Source organism: Lycium barbarum, chromosome 9 (assembly GCF_019175385.1).
Source record: "Lycium barbarum isolate Lr01 chromosome 9, ASM1917538v2, whole genome shotgun sequence".
NCBI classification, from domain to species: Eukaryota; Viridiplantae; Streptophyta; class Magnoliopsida; order Solanales; family Solanaceae; genus Lycium; species Lycium barbarum.
Genome location: NC_083345.1, coordinates 37,865,998 through 37,882,487, shown reverse-complemented (window position 1 = coordinate 37,882,487; position 16,490 = coordinate 37,865,998). Strand labels below are relative to the sequence as shown.

The 16,490-nt window shown below is 36.9% G+C and overlaps 3 protein-coding genes across 5 annotated transcripts; 2 read left to right on the top strand and 1 right to left on the bottom strand.

The window, feature by feature from the left end:
* Nucleotides 1–3,394: 3,394 nt before the first annotated feature.
* On the bottom strand, nt 3,395–4,057 carry LOC132611875 (uncharacterized). The gene has a single exon (XM_060326237.1). It carries the CDS (start codon nt 4,055–4,057, stop codon nt 3,395–3,397), a length of 663 nt encoding a protein of 220 aa, XP_060182220.1.
* Nucleotides 4,058–4,460: 403 nt separating this feature from the next.
* LOC132611874 (uroporphyrinogen decarboxylase, chloroplastic-like) lies at nt 4,461–4,936 on the top strand. The gene is made up of 2 exons (XM_060326236.1): nt 4,461–4,531; nt 4,636–4,936. Exons 1-2 carry the CDS (start codon nt 4,461–4,463, stop codon nt 4,934–4,936), a joined length of 372 nt encoding a protein of 123 aa, XP_060182219.1.
* A 7,607-nt stretch (nt 4,937–12,543) lies between these two features.
* Nucleotides 12,544–16,195, top strand: LOC132611335 (CBL-interacting protein kinase 18-like). Of its 3 annotated transcripts, none has more exons than XM_060325766.1 (2): nt 12,544–12,731; nt 13,892–16,195. In XM_060325766.1, the coding sequence occupies exon 2, from the start codon at nt 14,213–14,215 to the stop codon at nt 15,551–15,553; it is 1,341 nt and encodes a 446-aa protein (XP_060181749.1). In that variant the 5' UTR covers nt 12,544–12,731; nt 13,892–14,212; the 3' UTR covers nt 15,554–16,195. The 3 variants fall into 3 exon arrangements, with proteins under 3 accessions (XP_060181749.1, XP_060181751.1, XP_060181750.1); XM_060325768.1 differs by having other exon boundaries at nt 12,544–12,753; XM_060325767.1 differs by having other exon boundaries at nt 12,544–12,757.
* Nucleotides 16,196–16,490: the final 295 nt, after the last annotated feature.

The window sequence follows — 16,490 nt, the reverse complement described above, 5'->3', positions numbered from 1 at the left end:
CCCAGCGTCTATAGCGCTCTGCCCTTTTTCCCATCTTCCCCATATACATATATATATACATATATCATATCATAACATGCAGGAGAGCCCAAAGAAAAACTACAACTCTATCGGAGTGACGTAAGGTCGGTAACCTCCGATTATATTATGGAATCATCATGGTCGTCACGTCTCACCTTGAAGGAACAATTATATAAGATGAGACTAATGGAAAATAACATAGGATAGATCATAAATTTCATAAGACGTTGAATCATATGCTTTAAAGTTTTTGAAAGAAAATAGAATTGTTATCAAGGAGTAAAGTTGAGAATCAAGAAATAACTCAATATTCCCATATTCGTATCGAACCCATAACTTAGGATTTTCCAACATGGAACCATTCTTAACATACTCATCATAAACGTTTTCTCATATCTGGCATTATCATTGTCATTATAAGAATCATATTCGTCGTTCTAGTCATAAAAGTTTTCAACTTCTTAAAACTTGGTTTTTGGAAAAATATGGGTATTTTGGAAAACAGTTTGTAAACTATTAGGGAAAGACTTATACCTTAGTGTCATAGGCTTCTAACTTTTGAAGATAAGGAAACTATGGAAACATTCGTAAACTTGCGACATAGAGATCATGCCAAAGAAGGAAAGGGTCGAGCCTTAACATACTTGTGTCGCGCCTTACTAGCTACGCCTATTCGTCCAACTTGTTTGTCTACATTCAAGAAGATTGACATAATCATTAGACTCAGCATCATACACTTGTCTTAATCCTTCAAATGAATTCATTTATAATCTGTCGAAATTTCGGCAGTATCTCCCCTATAAATACACCATCCCCGAGATTCTAGCTCGGCTAATTTTAATCAACAATAATCCGGGAATTCAACCCGGCCAAACCAACAAAAATACCAACAATTATTCCAACAATATCAACATCACAACACTATTATTCATACCAATATATTTCATAAACATCCCACACGATGTTTTTCAACATGCAACAACAATATACACTTCCTTTCATCCCAATCAAGGAATATAATCTCACCAACACACCAACAATGTTAGATACCATTTTTATATGCATAAATCAGTTCATCCACACGACCACAACATGTTCAAAATAGTCCATAAACGCAACAACTACAACACGACACTTTATGACCCTTCCTCCATAACTATTTTCATTTTTAAAGCTTGCTAGACCTTCAAATAAATTCAAAATAAGAGATGGAATAAATAACATACCTTAAACTTGAAGAAACTCAGCCACATCAACCTTTTTCCAACACCAAGCGTAAGCAAAAGCAAGAACAATCACCTTTCACGGACTAGTTTAGCGTAATCTTGCCAAATTCTTGATTTATTGGACTATAATATTTGGGAGAGGTGTAGAGAATTTTCTAGGAACTTTTAGAAGGTTAATTTGCTGAAAAGAACCGATTTATGGGGTATTTATAGGCCCCCCTAGGTCGGTTTCACTGACCTCCCCTTGTGGGGCCCGCGGAGCTTCTCTTTGTTTTTTTTTTTTGGCAGCTTAAGGTCCGGTTACTAAAATGGCCATAACTTTTTATCCCGATATGTTGTGAGGGCCCACGACCTATGGTTGGAAAGCTCTTTCCATTATCTACAACTTTTATTTCTTGGTGGTTTTCCAAATTCCAAACGTATAATGCCGTTTTCGCCCCTCCAAGTCAGGTCATCCGAAAACGTTTTCTTAAATCGTCCTTTTGGAGGGCTTACACTCATTTTGGCTTATGGGTCCTTCTTAGGACTTGCTCAACCTCGCATGTACTACCCATATATGTCTTCATATGTATTTTATAAAGTCTCGATGTGTGGGCCCCACCTTAACTTATGGTTACGAGTGCTATCATCAAGTAACTTGTTAACCGATTTACCCCGTACGATCTGCAAATGTCATATATATACATTTTTATACTCAGATAATATAATCTTTATTCCTAATCCTTGTGTAACTTTGCTCTCCCTTGAGCTCATACTAAGTCGTCGACAGTCTTGGTAACACAAAAATTTTCGGGGTGTAACAAAAACGAAGGGGGAAGAGAAGCATGAGCAAGGAGAGTCCGAGCGATATTATTGATAGAACGGATTTTTCTTTCGGCTTTCCCATTTTATGATGACGTATGTGGACAATAAAGACGAAATGACATCCCATTAGACTCACAACATTTTCCGAATTGACCATTATCATATTCCCTCCCATTATCACATTGGACATTTTTAATATGACGTTCAAATTGGGTATGAATGTGGGTTTATAAAGCTAAGAATTTTGCATAGACGTCGGATTTCTTAGCCAAAGGAAAAGTCCATAAAAACTTCAAAAAATCATCCAAAAAAAGAACATAATATCGATGACCCAATGAACTTAACACGGGAGAGGTCCACAAATCACTATGAATAATATCAAATGGCATCAAAGTTTCGGAAATAGAAGAAGCAAACGGCAATTTAATGTGTTTACCAAGAACGCAAGAACGACAAATACTAGAATGACTAGATTTATTACATTCAATGCATTTATTAAGCCTAAGACAATCTAAAATAGAATTTCCTGGATGACCCAAACGAGCATGCCAAAAAGGAGAGGACAACGCCGCAAAGGTTGATGGAGTGGTGGTTGGATATTTGATGGTGGTGATTGAATAAAGATCTCCCCGACTATCACACCGCATTAGTGCCATCCCCGTCTGAAAATCCTTCACAGAAAACCCATATGGATCAAATTCAACAGCCACAGAATTATCAGTAGTAAACTTCCATACTGAAATTAAATTCTTAATGAGTTTAGGAGCATGTAAGACATTTCGCAAGGATAAAGGGGGGTTTGGGGGAGGCAAACTAGCATGACCACAACCACGAATTGGAATCAAATGACCATTTCCCACAACAATACCATTATTTTGATTGCTCAAATTAAAATAAGACGAGAGATTACCGTCGGAGGATGTCATATGAGAAGTGGCCCCGGTATCCATGTACCAATTTTGATCGGGCGGGTTCAAGGTCATGGTGTGCATTGCGGACTCGATGTCGGTTGGAACATACGACCCATGAGGGGCCACTGCTGCCGTGTAGAGCTGCTGGGCTGGAGGAGGGACCAATATACCCTGTTGTCGTGGCGGGACAGACGGTGGACGAGCCCATAAAGTCGTCGGGTACGGGCAGGGGGGAGGAGCAGCAGCCCAGCGAGGCTGCGGTACCCACTGCCAGTGGCCAAACTGTCCGGCAGGCCACTGCTGCGAAGAATAGTCCGCTGGATGCGGACTGCCGCTGCTACGGCCTGGACCACCATGTCCGCCGCTGCTGCCAGTGATTTTACCGCCGCCTGAGCCGCGGCCAGACCCATTTTTTCGGCCAGTCCCAGAATTTTAGAGGTGGGAATTTTGGGTTTTCCCTCGACGTGAGCTTGTGTTTTCAGAGAGCAGTTTCGCGTCGTCAACCGCGGCTACCATAACCGAACCAGACCCGTGAGACACCATTGCCGCAAGTTCACGTTCTTCCAAAACAAGGGAAGATCGAGCCTCTGTGAATGGGGGGAGAGGCTTAGCATGGCGAATTTGTGTCTCAACCCCTTTGTACGCTTCAGTGAGACCCGAAACCAATTGAAGGACAAGGCAGCTATTCGTCACGGGAGCCCCGACGTTTTTCAGTTGATCCGCAAGGCTCTTTAGACGTTGACAATAGGCGGAGGCATTGGGAAAATCCTCCATGTGAGTCATTGTGAATTCTTGTTCGAGAGTCACCGCACGAGAGGTTTGATGATCTTGGAATATATCACGCAAGCGAACCCAAGCGTCCATGGCAGTAGCGTCTGGTTCGATGATGGTGTTTAACAAATCATTCGAAATTGTCGAATATATCCATTGAAGCACGGTGGCGTCAATGGTCGTCCATAATTCGACTTCCTCATCAGTTTTAGGAGTCGGCTTCTCCTTATCTTTGGGTGGAGGAATGATGTGATGAAGGACCTTGTGAGAACGAGCATGAATTTTGAAACGCTTGGCCCATGTTCCGTATTGTGAGTTCTCCATCTCAAGAGTAATAGAGATGTGATTCTTGATATTGGAGACCGCGAGGGCCGGGTGGAACGAGGGCTTAGCTGGAGTGGTAGTGGCGTCGGCCCTGGCGGAAAGAAAAAAAAAAAAGTGACGGAAAGAGGAAGAAGAAAGAGGGACTAGGGCGTAGCGGAAGGAGGAAGAAGAAAGAAACCCTAATCTGATACCATGTAGGAAATATTTTCCCTGTTTCCTTTCATTCCTTGAATTAGTTAATATACAAAATATTCTAACCTAAAATAGTAGACTACAAAATATTCTAACTAATATTTACATAATCTATCAGGAGGAGTAACTTATTATCTATCGATTGATGTGACAATGTTTTATTTGTTATTGCTACTTTAGGTCCTTCATGCACTTCTTGTTTGCAACCTCAATGGCTAAATATATCTGCTACCAAGCTGACAACGAAGCTCAAGCAGTCCAGATCTTTGATTCATGGGCCACGTGAGCTAAGTCCAGTCGAATTTGAGGAGTCTGCCTTATTCAAAAGAGATAGTGGATTCAGTGAAACTAACTCATCCTGATCTCCCATTGATTCTTTACGCAAGTGGATCTGGTGGCTTGCTTGAGAGACTACCCTTGACAGGTGTAGATGTAGTAAGCTTGGATTGGATAGTTGATATGGCTGATGGAAGGAAACGACTCGGTCCTAATGTGGCTGTACAAGGTAATGTGGATCCTGTTGTCCTTTTTGGCTCAAAGGGATTTATTACCAATCGAATAAATGATACTGTCAAGAAAGCTTGTAAAGGGAAACATATTTTGAACCTCAGACATGGCATCAAAGTAGGCGCACCTGAAGAAAATGTTGGTCGTTTCTTTGAGATTGCTAAAGGACTTAGGTATTAGAATCCCATTAAATGGTTACCAATCTTAACTTGTTCCCAATTAACACGAGCATATCTATTTTTTTCTGCTCATATTTCATTTGTCTTTATGTATTAAACCTTATCTTAACAGAGAAAGAAGATACTTCAAAAGCATTTTTGTTGAAATGAAGTCTACTTACGCTACTTGAGACTGAAGTTAAGTTAACGCATTTATTGTTTAGCAACTGAGTTTAAACATTGAAAGAAGTTGGTTGGTTCAACAATTGAAAGTAGTGATCCTTAAACTTCACCTACCTTATTGTTGAGTTATGATAAATTGACAAACAGGTTTGAAGAACTTGGTTCATGTGGGTATTAATGTTAGAAGAAGGGTTCGAGTATGAATTTTGGAAGCGGTGCAAAATTATTGTGATTAATCAATTCGTGATATTATATTAAGAATTAATTATTTGGTAGTTGAAGTTTCTAGTTCGTACAAGGAAAGAATTAATTAAAGTTATATGCTTGGAAAGGAAGCCGCATGAATCAAGGAAGCCAAGTTTGACTAGGAAGAGTTATTTTAAGGAAGATTTCCTTATTTCTTGAAGTTGATTTGTGTCTAATTTGGATAGACATTAAAGACCAATTTCAACACAAATTGAAGACATACTCACGCCCATATAAAGCACCTATTATTGCTAGAGATCGGAGTTGGAGCAGATGCGAGACGAAGTGAATGAACCAGGGGCTTGAACCTGGTCCATGAACATGTTCCAACTCAGAATCCTGTTGCGAGTTGAGTTGGATTTCTGAAATTAAAAATTCTGAGGTAAGGACTTGTCAGACAAGTTACGGGATTTCTTGCATTAATTATCTATACGCTTCAGAAACCTACAAGGACAATGAAGCTGCATGGAAAGGCAAGAATCCTACGTCAACTCAAACCCCATTAACTAATGGGCCTATTCACGAAGGGTTTGGGTTTTGCCGACTTGCTGCCACTCAATGTTATATATATCCAAGTCTAACCAAGAAGAAGATTTGCACATTCATAAATAAAGAAATCAGGATATTGAGCGAATACCACCAATGCAATATTGAGTGTTCTGATTCCAGAAGTGCCACCTGATACTACGAAGAAGATTGAAGACGTTGTTCTGCGGAGTTTATGTTTTATAGTTCTTGAGTCTAGATTTGTGTGTTAGGTTGTTTATCAAGTTGTACCTTTATCCGCTTTCATAGAAGCATAAATCAAACGTATAAACAGTTAGTCAAATTCAACGTCAAGTTGGGATAACTTGAAGGGTGCTTACTAGTATAGGGAGATTAGTGAGATAGGAATTAGAGGTTAGTTCCTAGGTTACAGAGTTTGTAACTTGAATTTGTACAGGCTCACAATTGTAGCGGAGTTTAGGAAAATCCTACAGAGGTGTAGGTTTTTTCACCCTTGTAAGCCGGGTGGTTTCCATGTAAAATTATTGTGTCCTTACTTAACTATTCTTTAATATTCCGTAAACGTTAGGTTAGAACAGGTAGAGTAACGTCTTCTATCTCAAAATCGAAAATCTGGTATTACTTAGAATAGAAAGTAGGTCGTGCAACCTAACACTTATGCTTTACAATGGGGAAATCTGATTTCTTTATCTTTTAATTGTTGCTGCTTTTTTAACCTTTCTTTTCTGCTATTCACTGATTTGCTTTCCAGCTCTAATATCTTAAGGATGGGATGAAAAGTTAAATATCATAAGGGCTGTTGTGTTGTCTTTTATTAAACGAGTAAGCCATTGGCCGATGGTTATTAGAATATTCTTCTTATTTAAATAATGGAGCCGTGAGGTGTTTAAGCTTCTTGGTACTGGTAGATAAAATATTTTGCTAGTTTTGGTGACCATAAGTTCATTTAATCAAATAATGGAAAGACAAAGTGTGAAGATGAACAATCTGTCAACGAGTTGTGACCAATACCAGACCCAACCTTTTATTTAAGTCTGTTACCTCTTTTGTAATTGTTTTTATTTCTTTTTTTGAAATATTCATTCATTTGGGGCCAAATGGTGAACACAAAATGGCCCCTCTTACCAAATTTCCACCAACTCATGCCCACACCTAAGATAATACAGTGGAGCAAAGCAAATTATTTGTACTTATTTCGTTACTCATGTTTAACAACTTTCATTTAGTGGCTCCTTTCTTGTTTATTATTATTACAACGCACTCATTTCTAAGGATGCCGTATAAGATATTAACCTTAGTGGTTGTTGTTTTTGTATTATTTATTCATTCATTTTTATTTGAGCAGGTAAATTGGCCATAAGATTACATAAACTAACCAAGATACTTTCGTTGCTTTTCTCTTTTTTGAAAAATTGTAGGAACTGAAACTCTGAATCACAATTTTTCCAACCAAAAAAAAAAAAAAAAAAAAAAAAAAGAACAACTCTGAATTATAATTCTACTAGACTACATGTAAGTGCTGCAAGGTAGACTATGAATCTGTATGAGAAAAAAAAAATTAAAACGTTGCATCTAAAATTCAAGACCCACTGGTTTACTTATATTAAATGTCTGTAAGTAATATACGTGGTGACTACTAAATTAATTGATGCCCAATTCGTACTTGCCTCGAGAATTTCCTAAGCAGCATATAGATGGATGAAGTAGTTCAAGACTCACTGGTTTAAACGTAAAAATATAATTTCTGAAAAAGAATAAGCCTAAATTTTTCATCTACTTGTGAAGACATTGCCTCAATGATAATGGAAAACCTTAGGTAACTATTTGAATTTAGGACAAGGAAAAGATAGCTGATGGCTCTATAGAATTTCACCATTATGTGTGGTATATAATGCAGCTTCCATCAAACAAATTCTAGGTTATTATACTAAAAGAATTTCAAAATCATGGCTTATATTGTATCGCATTAGGAAAAATTATTTTTTCAATCACTAACATCTTAATTTTGATTCAACTATCAGTTGGATTTGTCTTTATACAAATGTTCTTCATTTTCTTTTGGGAAAAGGGTCAAATATACCCTTCTACTTTAGTATAATAGTTAAATATACCCTCTGTTAGTCAAAATAGATAAATATACCCCTTCCGTTAAGAAAGTACACAAATATACCCCTCAGTTGATAGAATTCTCAATTCCACCATTAATTACCCGATTTAACTTTAAAAAACTCATGCCCGACCTGCCCTAACCCGCAAATTAAATTATTTTCATCCAAATACACCCACCGCCACTACAACTGACCCAACACAACCACCACCACCATCGCCACCACTATTCAACACTCCCCCATTTTGTTGATCATATTTCGTCCTTTTTCTTCCTTTGGATCTCCGATGTGCTAAATGGCAGCTTATGTTGCTCTTCAATCTAGTGTAGTATTTATAATCCTCTTAGACTTGCCATGTTATCTTTCATATGCATAGTGGAAAGATTCAATTTGCTAGATTTGTCTGTGATAAAATTCGTCATTTTGCTGATAAGTGATAAGTGCATGAACTTCTTTTCCTGTTAGACATGAATTCGTCCTTTTGTTCCTTGTTCTGGAAATTTTCCATTACCATGTTTATGAATTCATCTCTGAATCAAAAAAATTCCATAATATCTGATTAAAAAATTAATGCAAGGGATGGCAATTTTGTACTATCCTCAATTGTCCATGTAAATTCCAATTTTCGCCCACAGTTTCATCCCTTCTGTTGATCATTTTATTGATAATGTCTTTGTCCATGTTGTGTTTTATTGTTCATGATAATACTATATTTTTAATAAACATTTCCTGATGTTGGAAAGGCATGCGTGGTTGAATGATCTATGTACATGGGTGGCGGTGGTGGTGGTGGTGGAAGTGGTGGTGGTGGTAATTGTGTTGGGTCAGTTGTAGTGGTGGTGGGTATATTTGGGTGGAAAGAATTTAATTTGCGGGTCGGGGCGGGTCGGCATGGGTTTTTAAAAGTTAAATCGGGTAATTAATGGTGGAATTGGGGATTCTTTCAACTGAGGGGTATATTTGTGTACTTTCTAAACGGAAGGGGTACATTTATCTACTTTGACTAACGGAAGGGGTATATTTATCTACTTTGACTAACGGAGGGTATATTTAACTATTAAACTAAAGTAGAGGGGTATATTTGACCCTTTTCCCTTTTCTTTTTTGTCGCCTTTGGTGCAGTACGGCCAGTACCATGGCGAAAAAGAATTACTACTCCAATGTGATATGGAGTTTACGTTACTGAGACATGACCCTAAATAGAAAAGTGCGTAGGTCAAGGATTAGGGTAGATGAGTAGTAGGTAGTCGAGTGATATCACACTGGAGGTAGGAAAGGTAGGGGCTAGATCCCTTTACATGTATTCTTGGTAGTAGTATTATTTTGTAATCGCATCGTTGTCTATTTTTCAATGTGTATCACTATCTATTGCGCTTATTTTGCTTTCATTTTTCTTTGTGTTTGCGTCGAATTCCTTTTTCTTTATTTTCCTTTTCTTTTTTTTTTTTCTTTTTTTTTAATTTTCTTTCCTTTTGAGTCGAGGATCTTTTAGAAACAGACTCTCTGCCCACAAAGGTGTAGAGGTAAGATCTGCGTACATTATATCTTCCCCAGATCCCATTTGTGAAACTATACTAGATATATTGTTGTTGATGCAATATGAAGTTAAAAAAAAAAAAAAAAAAAAAAAAAAAGGAAAAGAGTACAACAACAACATACCTGGTTAGAATAATCATTTTGAAGCTTTCAGATAAAAAGAAAAGCATGACTCAAAATAATCATTTTAAAGCTCTCTCATCTTCCCAAATAAGCTGTTCAATGTACTTTTGCACAAAAAGTACATTTCTTTGTATGCAATATTCTTTTCCCTCCTAAGCGCCTAAGCAATAAACTTATATAGATGCCTCCGATCTAAGGGTGTCAAGTGGGTCGGCCCAAGCCCACTAAGAGGTGTAAGGGGCTGGGCTAGGTGGGTTTTATTGGGGGCTGGGCCGGACAAGGTGGACAACCCACCAGCTCGGCCCACCAGCAGCTCGGGTGATGGCCCACCGGGGCACCGGCCTGGCCCACTTCAAATAAAAAAAAAGATAAGTACTACATTTATTATTAATAATAAGTATTTTAAAAATATTGTATCCCAATAAAATAGTTGTAGCTATAATTGTGGGATTCTTAAAATGTTGGAAGCAAATATATGAAAGATTTATTAATTATTCAAACCATAGTTAGAATCTTACTTTAGTTAATTAAAACTTAACCATTAATTTTAACTCATGTAATGTGTCTCTTATTCAAGTAAGAACTTGGGGAAAATGGAGACAATGAAAATGGAGAGGAGTCGGATCCGTTAATATTTAATTGCTACTAAATGAAAACTAATTAGCTCTCCTTTTTTTTAAAAAAAAAAAAATTAGTGGTCACCGGTCAGCTGAGCCCCACAGAATTAATAAAGTGGGCAGTGACCTTTTCCAACGTTTGGAAACTAGTTAGCTCTTCCGTTGTTTTTTTTTTTTTAAACTAGATAGCTCTTCCTTTGTTTTTTTTTTTTCAATTAATAATGGGCAGGTGGCCCCCAAAGAATTAACAAAGTGGCCAAGTGACCGTTGCCAACAGAAAGATTGGCAATTCAACCGTTGGCCCAAAAAAGAACCCCTCAACCCCTTAAAACTATTTTTGACCTTTAAGTTTAAAAAATTACAGTTTAACCCATTTTTCACCTATAAATACCTCATACATTTCATCATTTTTTACTACAATCCTCTCATTTTATCTCACTTTCCCTCTTAATTTGCAGCAATTTCTATAATTTTAGTATTCTACTTTAATTGTTTTTGCAAACTTGCAATTAACAAGATCAAGTGGAAGGCTTCAAGTATTCAATTCATCAATTTACGATCACGTTGTTATTTCGTTATCTCCGAGAATTTGGTACCTTCGTTCCATCTCTTACTTTTATTTAGTACTTTAATTCTTGCATTTTAATTTTAATTTTCGTTATTTTAATTTGCATAATGGAACCACTAAAAAGAATCAGTAAAGCTTTATGTCCCGGTGGTAGTAGTAGCGGTAAGAAAAAATCCGGTAGTGGTAGTGGTAGGGGTAGTACTAGCGCTAGAAATTATACTCGTGTTCCGCAAGCACCACCTAGTGAAATAGGCGACATAGGTGTGGATGCACATGATATGAATTATATAGAATTACAAGAAACGTACGGTATAGAAGATGAGAATGAAGTTGAGATACAAGTAGACGATGATGATAATGACAATAATACACCCACTAGTCCCGCTAATGATATTGCTCAGTCTCGAACTGAGGCTCAGGGTCGTCCTCCACTGCCTGAAGGAGCCCGAAAAAAAACTAGCGCCCAGTATATTATAATACAGTATATAATAATATAAACTATTAGTTATATATATATATATATATATATATATATATATATATATATATATATATATATAAAAAAAAATCTTATTAGTTTCAAATATTTATATATAATAATAATTAAATATTTTTTAGCGTATTGAAATGTCTTCGTCGATGATGGAGGTGTGACAATCTGCACATGACATTAGGACTTAGGATCAGATGAGATAATTAAATTAAGAACTTTGGTTTAGTATCAAAATTCATGTGCATTGTTCCCATTTAGATGAGTAGGAAATTTAGAGAAAGAGGAGAGTAGGGAATTGTGAGATAATATGGAGAGGAATGAATGGTATTTATAGATTGAAAATACGACTAAAGTATAAATTAAGGAACTTGATGGTTAAAATAAAGTTGACAACAACTAGATTTTAAAGTATCAAACTTAATAAATTTTAGTATTAGAATTTTTTTTTAAAATAATTAAATCCGGCTCGGCCCGCTAACTAAAACCCGGCCCGACCCACTAACTAAAACCCAGCCCGACCCACTAACGGGCCCGGTTAGCCCGAGGTGGGCTGGGCCGGACACCCTTTCCCTCTCCAAGCCCGACCCCTTAACTTACGGCCCGGCCCGGCCCATTGTGGCCCACGTTAAAATGGTCCGGGCCGGCCCACTTGACACCCGTACTCCGATCTAAGGGTTTGGTGTTTAATGTATAAAAAACTTTAATTGTATAATTTTGTATTGCTTGGGTAATGTATTTAGTTTTGATATACATGGTACATAATTATAATATAATCCTCTGTAAGTAATATAACTTCTTCTTTCCGTATTAAAATTCGTATAAGTTATGTGAAATTTAATATTGAAAATCAAACACTGTATCACAAAATTACACGGCAATTTGTGATTTCCATGATTCGGGATCTTGATGCACGTAGATACAAATGCTCCAATGCGAGCAAGAATTTTCAGGAACATTTATTCTATATGAGATATGATATTAAATATGAATATAAGGTTTGTCACAATGTGATTAAGAGTAATTAAAGATTAAGATATCCTTATATTAGGTATTTTCTACACAAATCCATGTATTCTTATTCCATATAACAATCCTACATTATTATTAATCACACGACAACTTTTATATTATTGTTTATTGTATACATAATTCATATAACCAAAGGATGGCTTATAATATTTAGAAAATTTTGTCTCTTTCCATAACGTGTCAAACTACAATTGCTATAGTTTGGCCGGTTGCAGGAGCTTACCCACTTTTCACTTTGCAGACAATTATTAACTTACTATTAACATAACAAATAAACATTAGTACAAATTATAATTAAGTCACAGACTTGTTCATTTCCTACAAATACAAATTCACGAAGTTACACATTTATGAACAAAGCTTGTATTTTTCTCTCAACCTCGGATCTTCCTTTAATTCATTTTAAGGTTCTTTTTCTTTCTTTTATTTGTAGGTAATTTGGATCCAAAAAGTTTATTTTCCTGTTAATTATTCATTGCATTTTCTGATGATTGGTATACAGTTCAATGGGTTTTGTACATTTATAATAAATGTTGTGTCTTAGGTAAGTTAGGTAAATTTACAAGTATTTAGCGTTATCATTTGTTCATGTTTGTTTGAATGTGCTTATGTCAATTCTTGATTTGATCTGAGAAGCCTTTTGTTAACTTATATCCGCATCAGTTTATTTAATATATCATGTTTCTGCATATTTGTTTTTCTTTCATATTTTGTTTAAAGAAAAACCCCTTTCTGGTAAAGAAGGGGGATTGAATTGGTTTTTCTTTTTATTCTTTCCTTTCAAGATTTAAAAAGAATATAGTTTTTGATTGAGAAACAGATGATAAAACCAGATAAATAATTCATCTGGGTGAGTTGTATTGTGGACTTGTAATAGAATATGATACCTCTTTGGTTTGAAATTTGTTGTCATTTACATGGAAGTAACATTTATCTGTAATGACTGTTTAAGATGCATTGGTGATATAATGGTTGTTGCCATAGTTGAAATGTGATCTTGAGATCTTTGTATCATCTTTTTTTTCTTTTTCTTTCTGTAATGGATATCGTTTTCTTTTGCTACTGGCTCTTCCTCATGATTTTATTAAATTTATAATGTACAGCTACTTGTAATTTGAGCATCATTTTCTTATCTATCTCCACTTTTCCCTTTTGCGTTTAAGTTAATAATTATTAACCTCGTATTGATGTTTTTTACATGCTAGTAGTCGCAGCATTACCCCTTAGTTTCTTGTCTTTCAATTTTTGTTCCTATCTATTGCTTCTTATACTTCATTATCGTGGTATTTTGTTGTAGTTACTGTTCAGAATTCTTTGTGACGCTTTCTATCGTATTTTGCCATGGCTCTTCATTCCCATTATTTCCTTTTCCGAACTTCTTTGAACTGTTTTTCTCGAGGCTGACGATCTATCGGAAACAACCTCTCTACCTCCAAGGTAGGGGTAAGGTCTGCGTACACTCTACCTTCCCCAGACCCCACTTTGTAGGATTACACTGGGTATGTTGTTATTTTTGTTTGATGTGTTCTGAGTTCTGAGGCTCTTTTTCTTACCTTGTGATTTTCAGAGCTCTGCGACATATTACTGAAAGCAATATATTTGGGATGCAGAAAGATGTGGTTGTACAACAGCTCTTGGCTCTTACACGCTTCTGATTTTCCATCTGCATTGGGGTTATTCTGTTTTCTATATGATGATTTCAAATTTGCATCTCATAGAACATTTAAGTTCTCGTGCCAGATGCACAATGAAGAAACAGTGCTTAAGAATCCTGTCGTGCTGAAGCACGGCCTTGTTGCAGACGGTTGAACACTGAAACAAGGCCTCCGAGAATTATCGTATTAGCAGGAGAGTTGTTTATAGTATAAAGTAGGGTTGTTGGTTGAAAATGGAGAAGAAAGGAAATATATTGATGCAAAAATATGAATTGGGGAGATTATTAGGTCAAGGAAACTTTGGTAAGGTTTATTATGGAAGGAATCTGAAAAGCGCACAGAGTGTAGCCATCAAGGTAATTGATAAAGAGAAGGTTCAGAAGGCTGGACTGATAGAACAGACCAAACGAGAGATATCTGTTATGGCACTGGTCAAACATCCACATGTTGTGCAGCTATACGAGGTCATGGCAACTAAGACTAAGATTTACTTTGTGATCGAACATGCCAAAGGCGGCGAGCTTTTCAACAAACTGGCAAAGGGGAGGCTCAAGGAAGATGTTGCTAGAAAGTTCTTTCAGCAACTGATCAGTGCCGTTGAATTTTGCCACAGCCGAGATGTTTATCACCGTGATCTTAAACCAGAAAATCTCCTGCTGGATGAGAATGGAAACCTAAAGGTGTCAGACTTTGGATTGAGTGCATTGGCTGAGTCTAAGCGGCAAGATGGGTTACTCCACACAACGTGCGGTACACCAGCATATGTTGCTCCTGAGGTGATTGGTAGAAAAGGATATGATGGTGCCAAAGCTGACATCTGGTCTTGTGGGGTGATCTTGTTTGTCCTTTTGGCTGGTTATCTTCCATTCCAAGACTCAAATCTTATGAATATGTATAGGAACATAAGCAGGGCGGAGTACAAATGCCCTAATTGGTTCCCACTAGAAGTGCGTAAACTTCTCTCTAGGATCCTTGACCCAAACCCTTATACAAGGATTTCGATAACTAAAATCAAGGAAAGCTCCTGGTTTAAGAAAGGATCTGATTCCAGACATGTGAGAACCAAACAAGTAGTGAACCAAAATGTTATTGGAGATGGCGATGCTGTTTCCAGTTCAAATTTGAACAATAATACCTCTTCCTCTGGATGCGACACCAAGCTAGAGTTGGCAAAACCTGCAAACATTAATGCATTTGATATCATCTCTCTTTCAAGCGGGTTTGACTTGTCTGGTTTATTCATAAGAAATGATCAAAAGGAGGAGCTGCAATTCACATCAGTGAAGCCTGCCCCAGTCATCATATCGAAGCTTGAGGAAGTTGGCAGGTATCTGAACCTAGAAATAACAAAGAAAGAAGGTGGATTTTTGAGATTAGAGGGATTAAATGGGAGCAGATATGGAACTCTGTGCATTGATGTGCAAATATTTGAAATTACTGAATCTTATTACTTGGTTGAGCTGAGAAGGTCATGTGGTGATGCGATTGAGTACCAAAACATGTTGACACAAGCTATCAAACCAGCTCTTGAGGAAATTGTTTGGGCTTGGCAAGGTGTGCAATCTCATCATTAGTAAGTAGAATCACTGAAAAGGAGCTTCGGATTCTCAGATGCTCACTCTGTCGGTTGATCATACTTTGTGTTAGTATTTAAACTAATTTTGTCTGTTTGGTGTGCTAGTTCTAATTGTCATTTTAACTATATATCAGCCTGTTTTCAGCACCTGTCTAAGAAGCATATTACTGTAAACTTCAACTTATTTCACCAGAGTTGTCTACCCTCTCTATAACGTTGCTTCAGTTCATGAATATTTCTGCCTTATGCAATCTCCAAAAAATGCTGCAACAGTAATGATCAGTTCTAATTTTCAAGGTTGCATGGGTTGAATTGTGGTAGTTGTCTTCTATTTCTATTTGGAAATTTGTTCTAAAGAACATACAGAACCTGAAAGAATCAGTCGAAGAGCAACAGGGTATGACTATTCTACTAGCCATATCATAGTGTAGTTTAATCCTTTGGTCCATGATGTAGTGGTGGGAGCTCCTTGTATTAACTTTGACAAAATGCAGATACTTTGTCATAGAGATTACCTCAACTTGTTGGCTAGATGCTTGAGGAATTGTTTCTCAAAAAATAGACAAACCTGAATAATGTTCTATATTTGTTTCTGGATTTATTAGAAAGGGATATATGAAGTTCGTGCTGTTTTACTGTTCGTCCAATTTGCTTACTTTCTCTGCTCTCATGCAGTTGTCAGTCTCAATCCTCCTTGTTTGGACTTTATATACTTATTGGAATTTTAGGTGAAAATTCAAGTCAAATGTAATTGAATCGAGTGTGTGCTCTAACAGTTTCGAGTTTTTACTCTATGTAGAAGTGCAAAGTTCATTATTTATCAACTAATGCTACACAAAGAATGCAATAAAATTCTAGCACCAGCCTCCAAGATAACATAAATCGACATCTCTGGGTCTGTTCAATCAAATAACGAGAAGGATTTCAAATGGAGC